Source organism: Callorhinchus milii, unplaced genomic scaffold (genome assembly GCF_018977255.1).
Source record: "Callorhinchus milii isolate IMCB2004 unplaced genomic scaffold, IMCB_Cmil_1.0 Scaffold10, whole genome shotgun sequence".
NCBI classification, from domain to species: domain Eukaryota; kingdom Metazoa; phylum Chordata; class Chondrichthyes; order Chimaeriformes; family Callorhinchidae; genus Callorhinchus; species Callorhinchus milii.
The window spans coordinates 9,434,448-9,460,295 of NW_024704751.1; the positions used below are offsets into that span (position 1 = coordinate 9,434,448).

Consider the following 25,848-nt stretch of genomic DNA (forward strand, 5'->3'; position numbering starts at 1 on the left):
CCTAGAAAATGTTGACTAACGCTTTGTTATTGAGGCTGGATTTTGTGTTGGGGTATCTATCCGCTAGATTTCCTCACTAAACTTCCAACTGCTCCCCACACCCACCAAACTCAGCTGTGACCAGTTCAAGTGGGATCTGGTGGGCAGCCTGCCTCTTGCTGGAGGCATAACGTTATGCAAGGTGGGTGTAAACTAACGACAGTTCAGAACTCCCCCCCCCCCCCCCCTCCCCACCCCGGCGCACAAATCATAACAGGGTTACAGTCACTTATTTCAGGATGGTTACATACAGACGTACAAAATGGTTTCCGATACAGTAGGTCAACCATGAACGTACAATATTTTAAACGAAAGATTTGTGCTAAATAGTGGTACAAAAGCTTTTAACATCCTAGACGTAGCAAGTATCTCATGCAGCATCTGTTTCACTTTTGCACTCTCTTTTTCCACTCGAAATACTTCAGTTCAACGCAACAGGCTTTATTTCCACAATAACATCAGGACGGAAGTCTGTGCAATAAACAAAGTTAATAAAATGCCACCAATATTATCGTGTACACCATGCACATGTGGCGACACACACGCTGAACCAGGAACTATATACCTCACTGCAAACAAACTAAATTGCTCTGGCATCAGTTTGTAACAACATCCACTTAAAAAAATATACCAACTAATGTTTATTTATGAAGCTAACATGAAATACAGGGAAGCACACTACACTACACGTCTCTGGATCTTGATCCAATAAACTAAAGAAATAGATTAAGACGATAAAACATTCACCAATAAGATGGAGGCCTGGCCCTGACTACACACAGAGTCACTGACTGACTCCAGGAAAGTCAAATCTAAAAATGTAAAGAAGGAAATCCAACACAAATTGCAAAACCTGAACTTTTTTGTGTCACTGGTTTGACTAAGAAGGCCACCATCATACATACATATATAACACACCTGTACAAGTAAACAAACAGCCACGTGCACCATTTGGTCACTTATTTGGTGTGTGCGATGGGGGGTGAATTACAAGATGCCCCCCAATAAAATTTGTATTTAATAAATCTAAAACCTGTGAATCAAGACTTGTCGGCCATGACGAGATTGCTGATCGACACATTCAACACATCCCCAAACTCCTTTATTTTAAAGAGCGTAAGGAAATCTGGAAGCATAACCCTTCCTCACTCGTTGCCCATCAGATCAGCAGGGAATCACTCTGGAAAATCAACCCAGATGCCTGGGGACAAAATAAAAGATACCAAGTCAAGCAAACACTCCCTGTGGCATCTCCTGCCTTCATGCCGAGAGGCTCAAAAGCTGAATGGATTTTTACAAATGTCCAAGAGGGAGGAAATGTGGGGATTTGTTCCTGAATTAATCCAAACCTGCTGTACAAACGTAATTTTGTTGTTGTTGCTTATTTTACATCACTTCAGAACTGGATTAAAAGTTTTGGATTACAGTATCCAAGGTCTACCTTCTTGCCCTTATAGACAAGATTGTGAACTGATGTGGTTAATTATTTAATTATAGGAAGCAGTTTTTTTTAACTGACGAACTTATAGGTGAAGATCAACGCCAGAGAGTTGGACCAGCAAGAATGAAGGGCAGAACATGAGGTAAACAGAGGAACCTGACTGTTCAGCGCTTTGGGACATCCTCCCGACGTGAAAGGCGCTTTATAGAAATGTAATTTTGTTTTGTTGTTGTTGAGGTTTGGTGAAGTGAAGCAAAGCTCGAGTTTTATCCTCTTGTTCATTTTAGGCGGAAGAGCAAGTGAAGAGGTCCATTGCTCCACTGTCACCAAATGAATTGCTCTGACAACGTCAGGGGAAGGCTAGTAACTGGGAACCTTTACTCACGGGGATTCAGACGATGATAGAGATTGTGTTTAAAAAGGTTTGCTATGCCATGTCTCAGATGGGTTGGAACATCAAGGAAGCCGGCTGGTCACCACAGAGGCTATATTCCAACACTGATTCCTTCATTTGATAAAATAATTGTTAGCAACAGGTTTAAAGGGTCAGGACTTCATGCAATAAGGTCTTTGGCCGTATTTTCTTCCAGAAGAAAACCCAACAGATATAAATAATTAAGATGTAAGATTTAAGATCAATTCCTGTCACTTTGTTTAAATCGCGAGCACTGACCTCAGTCCACTCACTGACTGGAAGGAGGTCTGAGGTTGACAGTGAGAGAGCACAGTGAGATTGTCAAACAGGAACAAGCTCCAACCGCCTGCAATTTGCTTCCATACAAACTTCCTCAACCCTTTAACCTCAATAAATAGAATAAACACAAAGTTGCTTAGAATTATTCATGACTTTTCTGATGGTTGCAGGGAGCCTGTCAGCGTTAACATGGTGGCAATTGGTGATCCCTTTATTCAAGCCCAACACACAGAAACCTGGGTACACACAACTGTTTTTTTGCATATTTATTTACTGTTTGCTCCCTGGAGTTTCCCCGCAGGTAATGCAGGAAAAGTCTGAAAACCAACCCACATCATCAGCAGCGAAGGGCTCCGTCTAAGGGGTTTGTCAGAAAGGCTGGAAAGGTTTAAGGCGAACAGTCATTGGGTGTTGGGAGCTTAAGTAACGGCAGCCACCGCAGATTAGGATTTCAGATGTTAATGTTAACGTGGTCAAGTGGAGGGAAACTTCCACCGGGCTCTCTAACAAACACGTGTAAGGTAGGCAGGGAAGAGGGAGGGTGCGTGTGTGTGTGTGGGGGGGGGGGGGGCAGAGAATTAGTAAAACGAGTTTCAGAAAATATGTCAATAACTTGTATTTGGTGCAAAGGAGGAGAATGGACCAAGCTGCAATAAGGTCAGCGGACACATGCTGAAAAGACACCGAGTATGACCACAGCTACATCGTTCACTACTGGGTTAAGACGTCGGTACCAAACTCACTGCTAACTGGTCTCAGCAGCAAATCACAGGTTCTCAGGTCTTACAATTGTGCTCTAGAAGGACAAAGCTTGAATGACTAAATCTTGCCTCAGCCCACATCCTCCCCTCATGTGAGCCAGTGCTCAAGCCCTTGAGTCCTTTTTCCGCCGTGTAAAATGAATTTTAAGTGTCTCTCCAAGTCACAGGTAACAATGGATGCTTCCCCCCCCCCCCCCGGCCAGCTCGTATTTCATCCCGTTAGTGGAAATGCCGGGCTGGAAACACTGAAATCTTGATGATTTCTTCATTGGAGAGACGAGGCAACGCAAATCTAACCGCTCGCGAGGACGTGAAAGCTACAGCTGTAAACCTAGATTCCCGAATAGAATGAGAGAGTCCGCTGGGCACCGCACCCGAGAGCAAGAGGCTGTAAGGAGTGGAGAGTTCTCTCCCCCCAAGCGAGGCTCTGCCATCTTCCCCCCCCTCCTCCTCCCTCATTTCAAACCACCTGCAGTCGGTCGTGACCGTCCAGTTCCACCTTCAGTTTGTGCAGCTCCTCGATCTCCTGGTGGTGCCGCTCGGTCTTGTGCCCGACCAGGGAGCGGTAGAAGTGGATGGTGAACACCACGAATATAAGGCCGACCGGCACCATGATGATAGTGGAAGCAAAAGCTGCCTGCCAACCCGTGTAGTCACCACCTCCTCCTCCCGTCCCCATTGTCCTATTCTTCGGAGCGTCGATCGGCAGGAACTTGATCCAGCAGAGCAGCACCACCTCAGTGAGGAAGAGGAGGATGCCCAGCGCGGTGGAGAAGCCCCAGGCCAGCTCGATGTAATAGTGCATGCGCTCGTGTGGAGACTCATTGACTGAGTTCAGGTTGTGGATATTGCTGACGGCCTCCACGTTGGGGAGGATGCAGGTGCTGATGAGGAGGGCAAAGAGGTGGACAGCAACTAGCACTGTGGTGCAAGCACTGAAGGCAATGAGCAGGAACTTGGGATAGGTGTACTCAATCTCCAGCTGGACTTCAACCATGGCCACCTGGACAAAACAAGGAGAATTAAGACACAATTTGATTTAAGTGCATTTCAATGCGGTGAAGAACTGCCTCAGGCTCACTTACCGGCTGCACTGAATTACGCACACGCAGTGTAGACTATTGATTAAATCGGATTTTATACGTTTGCCTGTAACTCAGACTTACTCAAGTCATATAAAACGTTATGGTCCAGACTGATAAGACTTATGTGAGGTTGACTGTAATTTGCATGATATCCAGGCTCTACACATACAGTAGTTCACTGGGCTGCGGATTAGTGAGAATTTAAAGACAGAGGATGTGGTCTCCTGTTCTGATATTTACTCTGTACACAGATCTCACCACGGCATGAAAAAGTTCTCCGAACTGTGAGTGAACAATTGATACCAGGAAGTAAACAGCACACTGAGCAGCTTAAAGGTCCATTTTCCTCTTTCCCAACCAAGGAAGGAGAAAGGAATCTGCAGCCAGGAACGTCTCTACCTCTCACAACAGCTAATCTCCCCCTTGACTATCCTCCCCACTGGAATGGCTGCAGTCCTTGGCTAGCCCAGAGGGGAATGATCTTTCCCTGCCCTTTGGATAAAATGCAACATTGGCGTGAATAACAAGTGGGAGTTAAACATTAAGCAATTAAGATGGAGGGCGGAATTGACTCACGCTTAGTAATCAACAGTAACTTGTGAAACATAACCATGTTGGGCTATTAAATCAGGCTCTCTGCCAATTCTATCATCAGCCTCCCCATGGGGATTAGTGCATTCACTGGAGCAACGTAATGCTCACCAGGGCAGGAACTCAAAATAGGCAGCGTCTCAGTAACTTCTTAATGGAGCTGGAAGTTCTCTAACCATAACCCTGTATACAGAATCAATCCTAAATGCCTCTATACTTTGCTGGTATTTTTACTGTGGATTTGCTGTGCAAAACCGTGATCTTACAGATTAACAACAACAACATGCATTTATATAGCACCCCTCGTGCAGGGTAGGTCCCAGAGCGCTTCACAGTAATTCCTGTGACGTCAGTCTCTATAACTCAAGGCATTATCTACGTTCTGTTCATTCAGACGCTCCTCAACAGTCAGAAACACCAAGTGGACATTCTTCCAATTCCAATCATCTTTGCTTTTAAGATAACACAATAGCACTATGACGTTGGGGATGGAGTTGAGTTGGACTTTCCAAATACACACAGATTTCCCACAGTGCCCTTTTTTGGACAAAGAACACAACTGGGATCTCTTATGCCGATCACTAAAAATAGCGATTTTTTTGCTTGTTTAAATAAGGATTAATTCACTGGCAGATGTTAACAGCACACTATTCTTAGCAATGAGCGTAAGAGAGGCCTCAGTATCTGACAACAGGAAATCATTTCTTCCATTTTATCAGAGGCAAAAAATGTTTTAAGTCCTTAAATTTCAGGCATACACCAGACAGTTTATCCAGAAAACACGGTAACTACACTTTAGTTTACAGTAAATCTTGTGAAACATTTAGAGACATCCTCCCGACGTGAAAGGCGCTACATTAAATGCAGTTAATAATAATGATCCTTGCATTTGACATAGCACCTTATCACGTTTTCGTGACGTCTGGATATAATGTAAAGTGAATTAACTGTATTTTTGTGGGTGAAACCAGCAGCCAATTGCACGCAGCAGTGTCTCACAAACTCAGTGACTCATGAGCAAAATAAAATAGGAAAATAGTCTTGTGTCCAATTACACTTGGGCTCGGAACCAGAGAGCAGGGAAATTGAAAGGAGGTGAAAATAGGGGCTCCATGGGCTCAAGTCACATTCCTCGAAGCACAAGTAATAATGATCCTTACATGCCAGATAGTGCCTTATGCTGTTGACTCACAGTGCTTCACAGACTTGATGTAAAGTCAGGCAAATGCGACACATCTTCGAGACTTCTCCAAGCGCTTCACAGAATATATTGCAAGTGTAGTGACTGTTTATTTTGTTCCCAGCAGTCTGCAAGGAATGCTCTGCACTGTCTCTCTCCAGCGTTTGTGGTTGAAAGCTGCACTCAGTGAGTAGAGAGTGTTTTGTGGCAGGATTTCCTTTCAAGCAATGTGCTGTTACCAGCACAGAACCAGCGCTTAGATGTGAAGGCAGAGAACTGGAGATTGGCTGCCGTTGTCTCACATACACAGTCTTCACTGTACCCAGCCTGGATCCTCAACACAATTTCCATGAACCCGATTCATTTGTTGCTTGTTTTAACACTAACGGTACATCAGTTACAGGAGGGAACAACACAAGCTGAATTATTTTGTTCTTTTCTTATCCTCCTCACCCACAAGCCTAGTTCAACCTATTCTGGGTTTAGTAGCTACAACGCAATGCTTGGAATTACAAGCGCACACACACACACACACACACGCCCTCAGGTAAAGTTCTAGTCATATGACAGCAGCTGTGTTGACGTTCATCTGTTTTGTCAGCTGGCTGTGAATCTGACAGCTTACACTGTGTTCACACCTGGATGCAGAGTGAGGACAAGATCACCTTTAACCATAATTCTCGCTCGATCATCAACTTTACTAGACAGCCTGTGACACTCACTGACAAGGCTGATACATCAGTCAGGGTGGGGGGTGGAGTGGGAGAGGCATTGTTGTGCCAATCCATTCCTATCCTCACAAATGTCAAGTCTATATTAAATGCAAGGATTATATATTACATACGAGAAATTTAAACTGTCTCCCTGTTCAGGTGGACATTAGAGAACTCGCAACACTCAAAGAGAAGGGAGTTTCTCCCTTTTCCTTGCCAAAAATCCCTCCAATTTAATATGTTATTCACGTGCGACTATTTTTGGGACCTTGTGTGAAATTGCTGCTGCATTTGCTTACAAAGAATAGCCACTAACTTAACAGTGACTTGCCATGGAGATGTGTTCACGGTCATGAGACACGATAAAAATGCAAGTTCTTTCTTTCTCAGAGATTCCCCCAGGCTTTTCTGACAGAGGATGTATTGTGAGGAGGTTCAAAACTAGTTTTTAATGTCTCCCTCAAACAAGGAGAACCGAGCAACGAACAGGGCAGGAACCTCAGCAACAGATACCAGAGTCAACACCCACTTTTGCCCACTTGACCAACAGCAACAGCAATGAACCAGCAAAGTACAGAGGTACAAGTGGGGAGCAAAGTGATGGATGCCCAGTGATGAATGAAGAAACAAAGGCTTATATATTGTTTGTGGGACACTGCTGTGCAAAATTGGCTGCCGACAAAATATACAGTCACTCCACTTTACAATGTAATCTGTGAAGCGCTTGGAGATGTTTCAACGACGTGATAAGGCGCTCTCTCTCAAATGCAAGGATTATTATTATAACATCTGCAACCTGCAAGGTCCTGGTTTTGAGACAACTACCGATGTGCAACCGGTGCTGTGATTCCACCCAGCAATCTGGCACCAGCTCGTGGGACTCCATAACCAGTTCTATATAACCTGTCCTCACAGAACCTGGCTTGGATCCCACAGTGAAACATGCCTTTGGACATCACTGGTGATCAGCTGTGTTCCTTCAAGAGCTGTGAATTTTCATACTGATGTGACAAACTGACCCCCGAGCGCAGTGGCACTCACAACTAGGACTTCTGATTTTCGTTTTTAACCGATAAAACACCCACCGATACAAAACAAAACGAAACCCGTCTTTATCCAATGAATACCAGAAAAACACCGGAGATGGTAACTCACTCCATAGATGCTGCCTGACCTACTGAGTGTTCCCAGTCACTTCTGCTTTTATTTCAGATCTTCAGCATCTGAGCCATTTTGCCTTTTGTGGCAGACCCTGAGGTTGGTTACCTATACCTACTGTTTCAGTGGAGCTGGGTGTTACATGGGTTTCACACATATTCCCAGCAGCTGATTCTGTAAGATACTAAAAGCTAGAACGGTCATCCTTTGTGAAGCTGCAGTCTCACAGTTTACGTTGCTGGCTGAACACTTTGATGTCTTGTCTCGCTGAGTTCTGTTTGAAGATGGAGGCTGGTACTTTAATTACCAGGCCACTGACCATAGAATCATAGAGCACAGAAGGAGGCCATTCAGCCCATTGTGACCAGGCCGGCTTTGAAAGAGGTGTCCAAATTAATCCCACTCCCCCGTTCTCTCCCCATAGCCCTGCAAGTTTGTCCTCCCCAAATATCTATCTGCTTCTCTCTTGAAAGCTGTTATCGAATCGGCTTCCGCCATCCTTTCAGGCAATGCATTCCAGATCCGAACAACTCGCTGTGTGAAAACACAGGGCTTTTTTGTCAAAGGGAATAAAACTTACACATCCTGCTCCTCACAAGGAACAGCACAAGACAGGGCACCTCGAGGGATACATTGAAAAAGGCTCTTTTCTGAGTCAGAAAGTTGTGGATTTTAATCCCACGTCAGGTCTTGAAGTTATAATCTAAGAAGACGCTCCAATGCAATGCTGGAGGGTGGGGGGGTTGCATTGCTGGAGGTACTGTCCATTGGATGAGACGTTAAACCCAGGTCCCATCTGTTAAATCCACGGCGCTATTCGAAAAGTAAAGGAGTTTCTCCCGGTGTCAATCCCCCAAAATAAAAAACATTGGTGATTTGTTTCATGGCTATTTGAGGGACATTGCTGCAAAGTGGGCTGCCACATTTGCCTACAAATACACAGTCACTTCCTGCCGACATGATAAGGTGGTACATCAATTGTAAGTAGTATTATTGCAATAGCACTTGTGTTACAATCTGGCTGTTGCAATTCCTTTTGCAACGAGTCTTTCAATATAGTGACATTGCACTAAATTGGGGTGGATAAACAGCAATGACAAGATGGTTTTTAGTTCCTCTTTTTAAATTCTCACAATAAGATTGGCAGCAGTACTCTCCTCCACCCCAGTATTAGACTTGTGAACTGCTAAACAGACAAACAGGCACCAAAAATATTAAATCCATAAACACAGAGTGAAATGGTGTGAAAGAAAATGAAGTTTAAAAGAAGAAGTTTAAAGAAAGAAATGTTTTTCAAACTTCTGGATGGGTTAATAATGATGATAATCCTTATATTTAACATCGGACCTTATCACGTTTTCCAGTCTCAAAGCGCTCCACAGAATATTCTGTGAAGTGAAATGACTTGTGTATTTTGTGGGCAAAACATGGCAGCCAATGTGCGCAGCAGTGTCCCACAAACAGTCGTGGATTGAGTGACCAAATTCTTATTTTTTTTAAGGGATTATTACCCCCAGAAAAGTGATCCGCCAATCGACTAACAACCGGGTTCCTACTTCCTGCTAAGTCAACAGATGCATGCATGCGGAATAAGGAAACCTACCTAAGGTTTCGCCCTGCCCAGGAATCAAACCCAGGTCTTTCGCTCGCACGGCGAGTGCTCTAACCAATGAGCTAAAGGACTCTTACAAAGGAGGAATGAGGAAGCTGGACCATGGACAATGAATCTGATAACAAAAAGCAGCTTTAGGTCACAGTAGGCCTCCAGGGAGCATACCTGGGGTTTCTAGGGTGCGTAATCAGTTACCAATATTTTATCAATCCACCTATGGTTCAGAGACTGTAAGGAAGGCAACTGCACCAGACACAATATTATTTCCATGGCACGCCGAGGTGACACCGTAATATCCCAGTCTAATTGCTGGATCCAATTTTGCTTTTGAAAAGGCGTTCAAAGGATAAACGTTCTGTATCCACATCACACAGCGGTACAATGACTGCCAAACCTCAAAGGAATATAGTGTCTCATTAAACTCATTTTGTCTAATTTACTTATACCATTCGGTATAAACAGAAAACCTTCTCAAGTCCCACAAGGTGGAATTTATATCCCACTTGTGACACTACCCATAAATTACAACTTTTTTGCTTATGAGTTAAGCAGCTCAGCTACACGGGACTATAAATCACCTCAGCGGCCCTTCAGGATAAATCCTCAACGCATTCCACAGAGAGAGGAAATAGTCTGGATTATTTACAGTCACTAATACTCTGTTTATACTGTTCATAGCGAAGTAATATCACTTCCAGCAGGGGAGCGGGAAGCCAGGGTCAGACACCCAGCCCGAAATCACACTGGCCAGGGACTCAGCAAATAACGGTTAAAAGGTTCGATATATTCTGGGAGAGCACACCCACCCCACATACACACACACCGACTGATTTACACTGCGACCCTAGGAAAGCACACAGCCACATGGCAAGGAGAGGGTGGGGAAAGGCCTATCTAATGCTGAGAAAGGCAGATACAACGAAGGGTGCACAGGGCTAACCTGGTGAAGTGAAAGAAGGTTTGGAGCCAATATTCAAGTCACCCAAATGGTGAAATGATCGACACTGTTTGCTTGCTGTCGTTATGCTAAACTTCATATTGAAATCATTTTACAGAAATCTGTCTGAAATCTGGAAGTTGTACTTCACTCACTTCGTGAAGACGTTCCTCTTCGACCGTACTATCAGTCACCTCCCCTCTCTTTCCAGCTCGGTATCAAAACACACTGCTGTTAAGCAAGCTCAGATCCTACCCTGAAACCCTACGTTAGATAAATGGTTAGTTAGAATATGTTAAAGCGTTTCCGCGCCCCCCCCCCCCCACCCCCCCAGTACATACCCCCTCTCTCCTGCATCCAATACATTTAGATAAATCATCTTATCAGCTTCTGGTGACAAATCAGTTGTCACCTTTGCATATGAAAAACATGAATTTCACTGCAGATTAATCTCACTTTACGTGTATAGAATAGAATCATAGAGTTTTACAGACCAAAAGACAACCAATTGGGCCTTCATGCCTGCAATGGCTCGCGGTGATAGAGCAATCCACTTAGTCCCACTTTCCCTTCCATTACCCTCATCATACTCTACACACTTTATAATTTGTTTTCATGCATTTGCCTGAAAAAGTAAAAGTCATTACAGCTTCTGCTTCAACTACTATTTACGGTGCCCTACTATCGCCGTGTACAGAACCTTCTCCTTACTCCTCCCTCAGATGTGGTTGGTAACGAATTATCTTAATTTTATGCTCTCAAGTTACTTTGTCCTATGTAAAAGATACCATACGAGTGAGTGTTAGTTAGCGTGCAGAGCTAACATACCAATGATTGAGTGGGGAGACGAGAGTGATGTTAATGACAGGGTAATACAGTACCACTGACAGAGGCCAGAGCTACAGTATGGGAACATCACATTAGAAGTGCTATAATATTACATGTTTAGCCAGCAATAGTTCCACAAGTATCACGCAGAGCAAAACGGATCCTGAAAGGGGCTCCGGTCATTTACTCTGAGTTGATATCAAGATCCTCGCACTCGTTTTCAAATCCCTTCAGGCCCCGGCACCTCCCTCCCTCCCTCCCTCTCTGACCTGCTCACCCCCCCAACCCACTGCCCGCTGCCTCCACTCGTCTGGCTCCGGCCTCCTGCCCATCCCTCGTGCCCTCCGTTCCACCATCAGCCACTACGCCCCGAAACTCTGGGACACTCACCCTCTGTCCCTCCCTCCACCTCGCCCCATCCTTCCCAGCTTCAGGTCGCGCCTGAAGACCTTCCTCTTCGACGGTGCCTACGGCCACCTATCCCCCCCCCCCACCCCGACTCAGGGTCATGCTCCGACGGGGAGTCAAGCGCTCCGGCAAGCTACCCTCCGTGAGAGGCGCTGTGTAAGTGCAAGTTGTCGTCGTTGCTATGCTGTTGGTGGGACCTTTGCCGAGCACAGATTTGTTGTCACGTTTGCTGACAAATGTACAGGGAATCCAGTGAAGCGCTTTGAGACGCAAGTGAGAGACCTGAGTTCAATCCCAGGCAGAGGGCGAAACCTCGGGCAAGTTTCCTTACTCCACACAGAGCCTAATAATAATCCTCCAAAACCAAAACAATAATAAATTGGTCATTTTCAATCTACGACTGTTTGTGGGACATTGCTGTGCGCAATTGGCTGCCGCGTTCGCCCACAAATATACAGTCAATTCACTGTACAGTATATTCTGTGAAGCGCTTTGAGACGTCGAGAAGACGTGAAAAGCGCTATATCAAATGCAATGATTATTATTATTAGGTGTGGCTGTATGCGTGTGTGTGGGGGGGCGTGTGTGTGGGGGTGTGTGTGTGTGTGGGTTTATGTGTGTGTGTGGGTTTGTGTGTATGGGGGTGTGGGAGGGGGCAGTTTGTGTGTGTATGTGTGTGTGGGGGGGGGCGGTGTGGACGTGTGTGTGTGTGTGTGTGTGAGGGGGATGTGTGGGGGTGTGTGAGTGTGAGGGGGGTGTGTGTGGGTGAGTGTGTGTTTGGGGGGGTGTGGGTGAGGGGGGTGTGTGTGGGGGTGTGGGAGGTTGTGGGGGGTGTGTGTGAGGGTGAGTGTGTGTGTGTGTGTGTGTGTGTGTGTGAGGGTGGTGTGTGTGTGGGGGGGGGGTGTGTGGGTGGGTGTGGGGGTGTGTGTGTGGGTGGGTGTGAGGGTGTGTGAGTGTGTGTGTGTGGGTGAGTGTGTGAGTGGGTGTGAGGGTGTGTGTGTGTGTGAGTGTGTGTGAGTGTGTGAGGGTGAGTGTGTGAGTGGGTGTGAGGGTGTGTGTGTGTGTGTGAGTGTGAGAGTGTGAGTGTGTGAGGGTGAGTGTGTGAGTGTGAGTGTGTGGGTGTGAGGGGGGGGGCGGTGTGAGGGTGAGTGTGTGAGTGAGTGTGTGTGAGTGTGTGTGAGTGTGAGTGTGTGTGAGTGAGTGTGTGTGTGTGTGTGTGAGTGTGAGGGGGGGGCGGTGTGAGGGTGAGTGTGTGAGTGAGTGTGTGTGTGTGAGGGTGAGTGTGTGAGTGGGTGTGAGGGTGTGTGTGTGTGTGTGTGTGTGAGTGTGAGTGTGTGTGAGTGAGTGAGTGTGAGTGTGTGTGAGTGTGAGTGTGAGTGCCAGTGTGAGGGGGGGGCGGTGTGTGTGTGAGTGAGTGTGTGTGTGTGTGTGTGAGTGAGTGTGTGTGAGTGTGTGTGAGTGAGTGTGTGTGAGGGTGAGTGTGTGAGTGTGAGTGTGAGTGAGTGTCAGTGTGAGGGGGGGCGCGGGGGCTCACCATGGCGAAGCCGGAGAGCAGGGCTGAGGTGCGGCTGGACGCCTTGAGTTTGGCGCGGCTGAGGTAAAGCTTCCTCCAGGACAGCGCCTGCACCGAGTGGTGGTTGGACGACACCAGCTCCAGGTAACTGCGCCGCACCCAGTCCCGGTAGTCGTTGTTGGCGCCGCCTTCCAGCTCCGAGCACGGGGGCGCGGGGGAGCCGGCGGGGGCCGACCGCTCCGAGCTCATAGCAGCGCCGTCTGAGGGACTACCGGCGGCGGCGGCGTTGGCGGCGATGGCGTTGGCGGCGTTGGCGGCGGCGATGGCGGAGGGGAGGGAGGAGTCGGCGGCGATACCCGCGGCCACCGACGGGGGGAGCGCTCGAGCCGCTGCCCACCCGCGCACGCGCAGTGCCGGACGCCGGCCCGGCAGGGTCCTGCGCACGCGCACTCCCCCCCTCCTCCCCCCCTCTGCCCCCCCCCCACAGAGTGAACCACTGTGTTACATTAATAATAACATTATTAATAATAATAATAATAATGATAATAATAATCCTCCACCCACCAACCTCGCGTGACAGCGATGCCCATCCTCAGCCCCCGACGCACTCCCTTATTTTTACCGTCATCGGAACTATTTTTTTCCGTATTTCACGGCGACGACGGCGGTGACGACCCCCCCCCTCCCCCCCCCCACCCAAAAAAAAATAAAAATAACGACGGTCCGGTCACTCAATCCCCACCCACGGCTGTCCGCGGGGGACCCCGGCGCCGCCGCCGCGGCCCTTCGCCCGCAAACGACGCGGTCGGTTCGCTTTTACGGTGCGTCCCGCGGAGCGCTCTTTGAGACGTCTGGAAGACGCGACGAGGAGCTGCATCCAACGCAGGGATTATTATTCTCATCCTTCATGTCGAGTTTTTCGGCTGCGCGGGCGTTCAACCACTGGTGGGTTGCTGCACCAGGGCAGCCCCAGCCACAGCTCGTCCGACACGTACCCACTCGCCACCCTCTCCAGCCCAGGGCACTGAGAAGCGCCGAATGCTTTGGCTGAGATCGAGCCCTGGGTTGGCGTGTTTTGGTGGGCGCTGATAGAACGCGAAACAAGATTTGAGCATTTCGTGTGGATAAGGATCTTGCGGAATTATTTCACGAGCACAATGTGTTCTCCTAGTGTCCTGCCCGATATTCTCCCTTCACCCTAATAACCCACAGATTAATTAGTTATCCTTTTAACTGCTAAGAGTGGAACGTTGCTGATAAAAGTGAGAAATATTTTTTTACTCCACTGCTCCGGATTGTTAGTAAATGTGGAGGTGTAACTGCAGCCGCGCCTGTAAATCCTGTAATAAACAGGCCATTCTGCATTAACCGCTCGCGGTTTCTATGATGATCCATGTTTAATCCTTCAAAGGATTAAGGGAGTAATCTCACAAAGAATTGACGGAACCTCAGACGGCGACAGCGAAATGCTCAAGCAATTTATAACTATTACCTAGACCGCAAGATAATGTTGCAGCTTTGAAATTACTCCAAGTTTCCCCATTATTTATTCCAGTTCATGGAAAGTTTTGAGCAGTTTGGTTCTTTTGTTCTTTTCGATTTTAACAGCTGAAATGTAACAGCAGCCTGACTCAGCTGGCAGCACTTTTGCCTTTGAGACAGAAGATTATGGGTTGAAGTTCCATGTAGGAATCCCACGGCACTATTCAAATAAATCAAAGGAATTTCTCCCTCTGTCTTGGTCAACAATTCCTTCGATAAAATTGGTAAGTTACTTATATGTCTGTTTGCAGGATATTTTTATGATGTTGCTGTGCACAAATTAGATGCTGCATTTGCCTACAAACACACAGTCACCAGACTTGATAAGGCCATACCAATTGCAGGATTATTATAACATCTTCCCTGAGCCAATAGTGTTTATGACTGTTTATGGCAACTTTATCGAGTATATATTATCAGTATCTGTTTACTAGGAAACAATAGCTCAATGCATATCTACTGGAGAACACAGAGGTGAAAGATATTAAATGGCTGTAATACTTCCCAAGAGTACATGAGACACGATAGACCCCGATAGGAGACATTTACAATACAAATTACAATACAATACAAATTTATTTAGCGCCTCTCATGTCGGGAGGATGTCCTAAGACGCATAATGGTACAGGCTTGGCATTTGAGGGGAAAGATGACCAAAAGTCTGGTAAAAGAAGTAGGTTTTCAGATGAACCTTGAACAAGGTGAGGGAGGAACTGAGTTGGAGGAACTCCAGGTAGAGTTCCAGAGAGGCTGTGGCACATAGGGAGAGCAACGTGAAGCAGGCTGATGGGTGCGTACTGAGCAAAGGGGGTAGCTGAGCATGGGGACCCCAGAGTGTGCGTTGGGGTAACTCCTGGAAGCTAAAACAGCATAGCTTGTCATTGGCAAGTTTTCCTGCTGCTTGCTTGTCATCATTAATTATTATTTAAACAAAAATATTGAAAGAAAACAACAGAAGTAAATATGGAGGAAAATATGACCAAGTAGATTGCAATTCTTTGTTATTATTTGATTTTAAAATGCAGTTGAATGTTGCAACACAGATCAAATCTCAAACAACAGCTGGCTGAGCTGAGGTTATCTGACATAAGCACGTTTAGAACCTGAGATAATGCTTAATCTATATTGCCTCTAACAGGCTTTTATCTGACATTAATAGATCACTGCCAAAGTATACATCAGAAGGCAGTAAACACTCATAGTAATACAGGGTTTGGCAGTCAGTCAAGATCATATTGTAATATGAGCTGCATTAGAAACAAAATTCAATAGAGGCACAAAGTAGATTTGATATAATAGAGGAATATCATGTTTGATTGGCAGAGGATACAAAAGACGTAGAATTTATCATAGAGCCAGCAAATGCTACATAACTCTTGTTTAAGGAGAAATCTCAGTTGAATGTGTTTTCCTTGTTCCTTTTTCCTTTAGTGCAATGGGATCTTTAACGTTCACAGGCAGAGAGAAGCTCAGCTTACTATCTCATCTGAAGGACGCCACCTCAAACAGTACAATACATTTCCAGCACTGCATTGGAGTGTGAGCTCAAAGCTCAAGTTGTTATGTCTCTCATGGTCTAAGTCAAGTAACCTTCTTACATCTAAATAATTTTCACCCACAAAATGTATAGTCACACTACGTTACAATATAGTCTGTGAAGCGCTTCGAGATGTCTTGAAGTCACGATAAGGTGCTATATCAAATGCAAGGATTATTATCATTATAATTATTATTTTCTTATGGCTATTTCAAGAGATCATAGTTCAAGCTTGCATTATCTCTATGATATATCTGAAACTAGCAAAAAATAGTCAACTAAATAAAGTTTTTTTTTGCTCCCTCAGGTCAGTTTGCCAAGGCACTGCTCAGAGTAGAACTAATCAGTGCTGTGTTGACTGATCTCTGGTGGGTTGACGGTAGCAATGCTACAATTAGACTCATCGATCAGTGCTCTGGGCTACGGAATGGAAAGTTGGCCAGGATTTGCTCTGTGAATCAATATTCTGTGATCCCTGCTGGAACGTGCATGTGTGTGTGTTGCACAACAATAATAATAATCCTTGAATGTGATATAGCGCCTTATCACATCTTCGTGACGTCTCAAAGCGCTTCACGGAATATACTGTAAGTGAATTGACTGTATATTTTGAGGGCGAAACGTGGCAGCCAACTGCAGGATGAGAGCAGGATGAGGGCTCGGCTGTGATCTCTTTACTGAAGCCAAGGACTGAAACGGGGAGGGAAGAGAATTGGAAGTTGGGGAAAAACAGATCCAGGACAATTTTTAAGAAAAATACAGATATGGAAATTTGTATTCCACCTTGTCTTAGCCCAGAAGACCATTTTGTGTTAAAAGTTCGGATTGTGTAGAATTGTAGAAAATTCTTCAATTCAGAATTCATTTTGAAGAAACTAATTTTTAATTTTGAATAACGGTTGCAAACTGGCTTCTAATTTTCTGCGTAATATTAAAGGGTCTCCAGGCTAAGACTAGGTGAAATTTCGGGCCTATAGTTAGAACTGATGACAGGAAGGTTTTCATCATACAGAGAGTTGTGAAGACGTGGAATGCTCTGCCCCAGAAAACAAAATGATTTGGTTAAGACTGGATGACATTTCGGGACCAAACCTTTACAACTTTTCTCCCTGCCGTTTGCATTTAACCAAACAAATGTGTTGACACAAGGGTGATTGATGGCACTTCTGATGGGTTTTAGTTCAGGCTCAGCCTGTTAAATGTCTCCATCAGACCACACATTGCTCAGTGAGCAACATTTGATAGTTTTATTTGAGCACAATATTTACATACCAGGTATCAAATCCTCTTCTCTCCGTGGCATTGAACCAAGGTCACATAACCAAATTTATGTTTAATTCTTTAGTGCACTTCAGACCATTGCCCTGAAAGAGATTTACTTCCTCTTTACTTTCCTTTCCTCCACAGACTATTATTAACCGTTGCTCTTTTCTCCGTTCCGGTTTTCTCTCTTTCTATCTGCAATCAGACTTTCCTTCTCTCTCATAAGCTGACTGTTGATCTCACTCAGTCACTAACGCTCTGACCTCTACTACGCTGTGTCTATCTGTCCTTTCCACGATAATTTTATCTGTTGCCTCCATTGTTGTCTCTCCCCAAAGTCCCTCTGTTGGATTCTGGGCCCTCATCAATCTCCCTGATGGGTCTCTTCTTCACAGGCATGCCGACCATTCGGCCAAGAGACAATTGCATTTCCTTCCCTCCCCACTTCTCCAAATAAACCACTAATTTTTGCTTGAACAACAAGTAAATAACTAACTACCCCAAAACAGAATACACACAGGCTCAATCAGCTGTAAGATCTTCCTGGTTTTGGAGTATGCTCAGTAATCTCGTTGTACCACTGGCCTCTAAGTACACTCACTCACTGAGTTAAAATCATCTGTAATACAATTCCAAGAATGGAACACAAGTACTGGGATCAATTCAGACATGTTTGACCATAGGTCTAAAGGCCATGACATCAGTTCACAACCAGGTCATTGCATGCCTTTTCCCAGGAGCACATTATTGGGGAGAAATTCCACCTGAGTCTAGACTTACTCTATTTAATGTCTCATTTTACAGTGGCCAAAATTAGGTAAATTCTTAAATGCAGCCTTAATTTTGAAGCTGCTTTTTGGTAATTTCCATGTGCTACCCCTGCAGCGATTATAATAATCCTTGCATTTGATATAGCGCCTCATCACATCTTCCGAGACGTCTCAAAGCGCTTCACAGAATATACTGTAAAGTGAATTGCCTGTTTATTTTGTGGGCAAAACGCGGCAGCCAAATGCGCAGAACAGTGACCAATTTATCATTTTTTTAAGGAATTATTACACCTGGAAAAGCGATCCACCAATCAACCAACAACCGGGTTCTTATTGACTGCTAGGTAGCCAGAAGCATGTGGAATAAGGAAACTTGCCTAACGTTTCACCCTCCCGGTAATCGAACCCAGGTCCTCTTACTTGCGAGGCTAATGCTCTAACCACTGAGCTACAGGACTCCAGGGATGAGGGCCGTAAGGAGTTTGGTACAGATGAGAACGCACATGGCGGAGTTTTGGATGAGTTGGAGCATAGAGACAGGGAGACCAGTGAGGATTGCATTTGAAAAGTTCTGAGCAATTCAGTAAAGCTGTTATTCATTCTGCCTTAGAATGATAGAAATTTACTGTTCAGATCCAATCTATTCTCACATAGAACAGTTTGTCTTGCTGCACACTCTTTCATTCACTTTCTGAGTAATGTGTGCACGGTTTTCGTGCGTATGCCTTTGTCCCGATGTGAAAGGAGCTATATAAATGTCAATTGTATTGTAGCTGTATTGTTTTGTCTTCTTGAAAGGTGATCACTTTCATGCCACAGAACCAACTCTTATCTTCTTGAAGAGCCATTGAACCCACCCTGAGAAGCAGGCACGTCCATCTTATGTGTAGCCCTGTGTAAAATAGTGTCGACATTTATGATTACTTCACGTGAACTGCTCTTGTTGGAACACGGGTGTGTTCACAATTAAAGCAGCCAAGAACCCACGTTTCGCTCTCAAAATATACAATCAATTCACTTTACAGTATATTCAGTGAAGCGCTTTGAGACAACTCAACGACATGATGAGGCTCTGTATCAATCACAAGGATTATTATGGAGGGAAGTAAACGCCTCATGCACACATGTTATTGATGGCTTTTAGACTTTGTGAAATGCAACAACAACAACTTGCATTTATATTGCCCTTGCAACTGCGTGCAAAGGCTGGAGTTTGAGCTGGGTACGGCCCAAAATTGCACCCTTTCAGTCTTAGTTTTTGGGACAACTTTATCTCACAATTTGAAATCACAACAGAATTACGGAAAATTCTTAAATTTAGTGTTACTTTTGTATTAATGAGGCGAGTGCTCTAACCACTAGGCTATGGGACTCCAGCAATTACCTGTGGAGCGCTTTGAGATGTTCGGCTATAATAAGTCACTATAAAAATACAAGTTCTTTCTTGCAAAAATGTTTTTTCTTGTTAAGCTTGCATCTGCTTTGACAGAATCAGACCACAGGGTGGTGTTGGAGTGGTTTCAATTTAAAGGGCTTCGAAAGAGAACGCTATCTGCTCTCAGAGAGAGGAATCTTTTCCATTTTGAAAATCTATCCATTTTGTAAACTCAAAGCTTGCCTAAATCATCTATGGAATTCTGTTTAACTCCTCAATAAAAATAATAATAATCCTTGCATTCGATATAGCGCCTTAACATGTCTTCTAGACGTCTCAAAGAATAGACTGTAGAGTGAATTGACTGTGTTTTTTGAGCGAAATGTGGCAGCCAATTGCGCACAGCAGTGTCCCACAAACAGTCGTGGATTAAGTGACCAAATTATTATTATTTATTTTTAAAAATTTTATTTGCAACTCCTTACATCCTGCAGCAACATAGAATGTTATATTGCTTATTCACCACTGAAAGCAGTATCATATATTGGTAAGGTTGAATAAACATCAGAATGGGTGAGAGTCACTGATGCCCTGTGAAGCAGTGAGGTCACACATGGTTATTATCCTGATAAAGAAAATAAAGGAATAAACATTTGTAATGTTGTCATAGTTAGAAATACTTACAAACAAGTGACACAACAGCAAATAGAAGTTACAGAGAGAATAGAGAAGAAGGAACTGAAGGGAAAAAAGGAAACCAACAGGTTTATCAACCTGCCATTTTCCACAAGGTGCGTGACAATTAATCTGGGGTTTTGTTGGAATTTCTGGTTTACATGTGATTCTAAATGACATTGCACCTACACCTAAATTCTATTTGTCCTCACACTGTTTGCAATGAGTCATATTCAACTATTTGACTGTCAAAGTTAGATATACATACCTTAACTTGTTTAACTTGTTCCTAAGTATTTCTAATTTCTAATGTATTCTAGAAACTGTGCAGGGCTGAGAAAGCAGCCTTTCTACATTTCCATATTTGTGAGACAGATCCAATTGAATTCATTTACTATGTAAATCTGATAATGAATAAGTAAATTTCTCATTCAACTCCTCTAAGCAAACAGTGAATCAATTTCAACTCATTTGCAGTTAGTAGTGCTAGTCAATCTTGTTATTTTCTATAGCACTTGACAGATCCAGAAACCCATCACCAGGCTCAAAAGTCACCAAATCAGCACTGGACTGGAGCGTCAGCCTCCGCTGTGAGCTCACAAGTCTGGTTAAGGAGAGAAAGTGGTCTGATGTGTGTAGATTAGACAGGTCTTCAGTTCAGAACCTGGTTTATGTTGAGTTAACCAGTTTGGCAGAAGGTACCATTCTTGGCAGCAGGTTTGATGAATAGAAAATGAAAAAGTTGCCAGATTCCTGCTGCTGAAAGTCCTTGTAATGGTAAGTGGCTTCACGGAAAATAGCTGTGGTTGACATAGTTTTGGGTAGCACATGGCTAAAAGAAAACAGTTGCTCAGAGCTTTCAGCTCCACATAAGACTGCAAGGTTTCCCGAAGATCAAGTTATAACAATCTTTGTCTCTTGTTAAGATGTGGTGATCCAAATCTGGGGAAATAACTTTCATCTTAACATCGCTTCCTGCGCTGGTTACTGTCGGCTATTACTAGGAAGGAGTGTTTATAACATGAAGTTCCTTCCTGTCCACATTTACAGCAAAGCGAAGCTGGGAAGGAACGCTATCTGTAATTAGTTTAACACATGTGACAAAGGAGGCCAAGATGAGAATATCCTATTTTTAAAATGCAATTCACTGCAGCAACAGTAGCAGATCTCAATAACTGGCCGCTCAGCCTTCCAAAATATTATAGGCAAGTTTAATACTTAAAGGGGAAATGTACTCTCTACCGTAAAATAATATAATAATAATAATTTGGTCACCCAATCCACGACTGTTTGTGGGACACTGCCGCGTTTCACCCACAAAATATACACTTCACAGTAAATTCGGTGAAGCACTTTGAGACGTCTCGAAGACACAATATGGCACTATAATATATCAAATGCAAGGATTGTTATTGTAAGCTCCACTTCTAAGGGCAGTACAATTAAAGAGTTACGTGGAAATTGGATCTGACCAATTTGAATTACTGTACAAAATGTTGAACTGAACAGCTACATTTGCTGCTAGAATTACCATTACTAAAATCAGCGACAATACTGCCAAATAACCCTTAACTTCCAGCAGGAGGAACGTTTATGGGCAGAAAGTCGCCTTCCATTCTATGGAAGAATAACCTTCCGAGGTCATGAACTGATGATAAAAGAGTCCTAATGACCTTTCTACAAGAATGACACTACAATCAATCGCTCTTCTTTGTAAATAGACTACACTTTGAACAGCTCAATTATTATACAGGAAGCACAGCAAACTGTAGCAAAGGAGTGTGAGTGTGAGTTCACACTATTCGAACGTTGTGCAAAGCTGAGCTATTTGGTACACATACATGTAGTTAAGTCCGAAGCAAAGGTTTTAAATTTAAGTAGAGCCAATTTTGCTGGTATGAGAGAGGATTTAGCCAAAATAAACTGGGAAATTAGACTTTTATGGAATTCACTACCCCAGAAGGCTGTAGATGCTCAGTCCTTGAACATCTTCAAGGCTGAGACTGATAGATTTTTTAAAAAATAGAGGGATTAGGGGATATGGGGAGAGGGCAGGTAATTAGAGTTAGGTCTGAAGATCAGCCATGATCTTATTGAATGGCGGGGCACAGGCTCGAGGGGCCGAATGGCCGACTCCTGCTCCTAATTCTTATGTTCGTATGTACACACACATACGTACACAGACATGCAGGTCCAATTTTTAATGTTAGCAAAGAACCAACTTTAAACATTTTAAATAAATTGCAAAAGGCATCACATTGAACGAGTGCAAACCTTGCAGGGTAACCGCGAACAGAGCATGTTTTTACTGTGTGAATGAAATGACAGAATTGGCGGAGAACTGGGCTTTACATGTTGGGAGGGTATCCCGAATAATAAATTGAAGCTCTTTAAATGCCTGGCTCAACACGGTCAGTGGATAAAAAGTGAGAAAGAGTAGGGTAGTCAGTTTTGACAGCCAGGGTCAGAAGGTGAGTGCAGGAAATTGCTACAGACCGCAAGGGAGAGCGGGTCAAGAGAACAGAGAGTCAGTTGAGCAAACCATGGGAGACTTTAATTATCCAGAAATTAATTGGGAGCAACTTGGCACACTGTCCAAGCGAATATTTAATTTGTGGAGCTGATACAAGATTGGTTCTCAACACATGTCAAGCAGGTAACGGGGGCATGGGTTGTATTAAACATCACTTCCAGCAGAAGTCAATGTGATTGAGAGTCTGGAGATCAGAGAACATGTGTGTAACAGGGAACATAATGTTATTTCATCTGATATTTGTGGTTTAGGCAGGAGTGGTAAATAGTGTATCTAAAATAGCTGATTTTAAAAGAACAGGCTTTACTAGGATGAATGAAGGATTAAATAAGGCTGTTTCCAATTCCCTGAAGGTTCAAGTTGGGAAAGCAACTGTCACAGACCAGCAAAGACCCAGTTTTCATGTAATGTAAGATGGGTTAGTTTATCTCAGTTGAGCCAACAGGATGTGTCCTTCCAGTGAGAGAGTGCGCATTCCATTCTATCTCTGGGATTTCTATGTGTAGGTGGGATGCAAGAAAATCTCAGTTTGGTTTGGATACCTCAAACATGGTGATGGGTTTCTGCATGTGTCAGCTGACCAAGAAAATGTAAAAAAAAACTCTTTCCCGCCTCTCACCCTCAATCTCTCTCCGCTCTCTCTCTTACATGCGCTCTCTCTCCCCCCTTCTCTCGTCACTTGAACCCACCTTTACTGACTCAAGAGATGAGAGCACCACTGACTGAGCCAGCTTGACATCTAACTAACAATGCACATATTTTTATATTCTTGGTTTTGACGAAATATTGCTCCTTACAGTGGAGTTTGATTTACTCTTCCTGTCCCGGTTGCAACTCAGCACATCTCTTCTTTAATGGTATTAAATAATGATCTATCGAACAGTTGTCCATCCAATAACATTTAAAGGACAGTATAGAAGCGAAGCTGGGATAAATTCAGATGGACTGTGTGTATCCTGCAAGGAGGCAGGTGATCGGGCTCCAGCACAATTCCTGCAATTCATTGCAAAAAAGTGTCCTGGCCAATAATTCTCCAGGTAAATTGCTGTTTTTGGGACTTTGTTGTGTGCCAAACTGGCTGCCTTCTTTGCCCAGAAATACGGAGATGGGTTTGCTTGACAGGTAATTGCTTTGAGATGATTCAACATGATAAGGCACTACAACAATGCTATAGCAAGTTATTTCTGTCAGTATAAAGATCTGAAATAGAAAACTTTCCTAAAAATAAATCAGCTCACAGTACCAGCATCAACAAACCATTTCCTTCAGAGAAACATTCCTATAGAATACTTCAACTCGGTTTCCCATGTGAAGCACAGCAAAAGCAATGACGTGTACACATCTGCCACTAATTACAACTAACAGAGTTGCCATGAAAAAATGTGTTGTTAATGGGTTTAGTGTGTTTGTTCAGAATGGTATCTAATGGCAGGAATGAAACATTCTGAGCTCTCTCCTCCTATACTTCCTACATTGATTCAGATCCACATGACTCTGTTCACCTCGCAATAAGTTTAGTCGATTGGTAGAGCACTTTGAGAAGTCTCAAAGATGCAATAAGGCACTATATCAAAAAATTCTGTCGTTCGGTCAATAGAAATATTTTAGAGTAAGATTTTGATAGACGGAGTAAACGCAGCAATGGTAATTAAGTGACTACACAGTATTTGAGACAAAGAATCCAGCCTAATACACACTTGCGGAAAGCTTAACATTTACCTCTGGAGATCGTGCCATGTTTCATTATCAGCTCTGCTGCTTCAGTGTACTTTAATACTGTCAACGCACCCCTGTAACCTGGAACAAATAATGGGAGATCTAATGAGCTGACACATCCATTCAGATCTGAAGCACCATCTGTATTGTGTTCCGCTCTAGAGCAGACGTGCTGACAGTTATACCACGTCCTTTATTCATCAGGACGTCAGCGATCATTTGGCAGCCCAATCTAATTGTTATTTCGCACAGTTTAAGGTAGGAGACAATGATTAGCTTGCATGAAATAACATGTTTCTGTTAAGACATACGCCACCTGTACTCATTAAAGATGGGTGGCTGGAAATCTATACAAGATGAGCCAAAGCTGTATCAACTAAAGTGGACGTTAAAGATCCCATGACACTATTCTAAAAAAAGAAGCGAGTGTCTCCTGGTGTCCTGCCCAACAATTCCCAAGTAAAATCATTCATAGTCATGGCTGTTTGTGGGACACTTTGTAGAGGAGGGTTAAATGTCACAGGATTTTTCAAAAAGGGAGCATTTACAAAGCTAAAACTGTGGAAATTGATCTGAATTGTTTGGGTTCAGTTCGTAGCCCTTTTCTGGATCACTCAATGCCCTTAGCTTTAATGAATATGTTAGCAAGAAGGTCTTGAAATGATCTAAAGGAACAGCTGTCATTCAAAGTGCGCCTTAAGGCAACTTTGCTATGTTGACCCGAGATTAATTCGAACAAGAGGAGGCTAATAATACACTAGGAAACAGTTTTCCAGGAACACTTTGTCTATGTCAGATCCTGTTAACTGCTGCCCTTGGAAAAACAATGCAATTACACTGTACTGAAAAGCACAGGAAATGCTTGATTTTTAGCTTGCAGTACCTGCAGTCTCCCTGAGATGGATAATTATTTACTCTCCATGCAATAAGACAGCTGCCACATGACTCCACGTTGAAAGAGGGTCACTGTAATCACTTTCAAAAGCATGTGCTTTAGCAGGAGAAAAATTAGCTTTGCAAGTATGTCTAAAGTCTTGATGAGGAGCCTATTTACCAGAATTACATAGAATTGCAGTATATAGAATATATAGTATTGAAATAGGTCATTTGGCTCAAGTAGCCCACATTGGTGTTTATACTCCATGTGTGCCTCCACCCATCCTATTCCCACACCCCACCCCCAACATCCACATCCACATCCTCATATGTTCCCTTCTCCCACATATGCAACATGTAACATGCGTGATGTGTATCTGCTTGGACTGGTTACCTCAAGGAGTTGTGGGATCTGACTAAAGCAGGTTCACTGTGAACAAGTCACAGAAGCATTTATTTAACCCAAATGATCTTGAGATTAATGATTTTATTGGCACGCATCTATATTTAGGTTAGAGTAACCCTCTCTCTCTCTCTCTCGAATGACATTAACCAACATTACAAATTACCTTAAACAAAAACAAAACTTCCTTTCCTCAAT

At 43.9% G+C, this 25,848-nt stretch overlaps 1 protein-coding gene across 5 annotated transcripts in view; it reads right to left on the bottom strand.

Moving 5' to 3' along the window:
- Window positions 1-2,425: 2,425 nt before the first annotated feature.
- The window catches only part of orai2 (ORAI calcium release-activated calcium modulator 2), a 76,497-nt gene continuing 53,074 nt past the window's right edge, over window positions 2,426-25,848 (bottom strand). For 3 of the 5 annotated variants that reach the window (XM_007896462.2, XM_007896464.2, XM_007896463.2), the window contains 2 exons: window positions 24,375-24,452; window positions 2,426-3,938 (listed from right to left, as the gene is read on the bottom strand). In XM_007896462.2, coding sequence (XP_007894653.1) covers window positions 3,396-3,938; window positions 24,375-24,392 — 561 coding nt within the window. In that variant the 5' untranslated portion in view covers window positions 24,393-24,452 and the 3' untranslated portion in view covers window positions 2,426-3,395. Of the gene's footprint in view, window positions 3,939-12,981; window positions 13,210-24,374; window positions 24,453-25,848 lie in introns of those variants that run through there. The other 2 variants (XM_007896461.2, XM_007896465.2) reach the window with 2 other exon arrangements.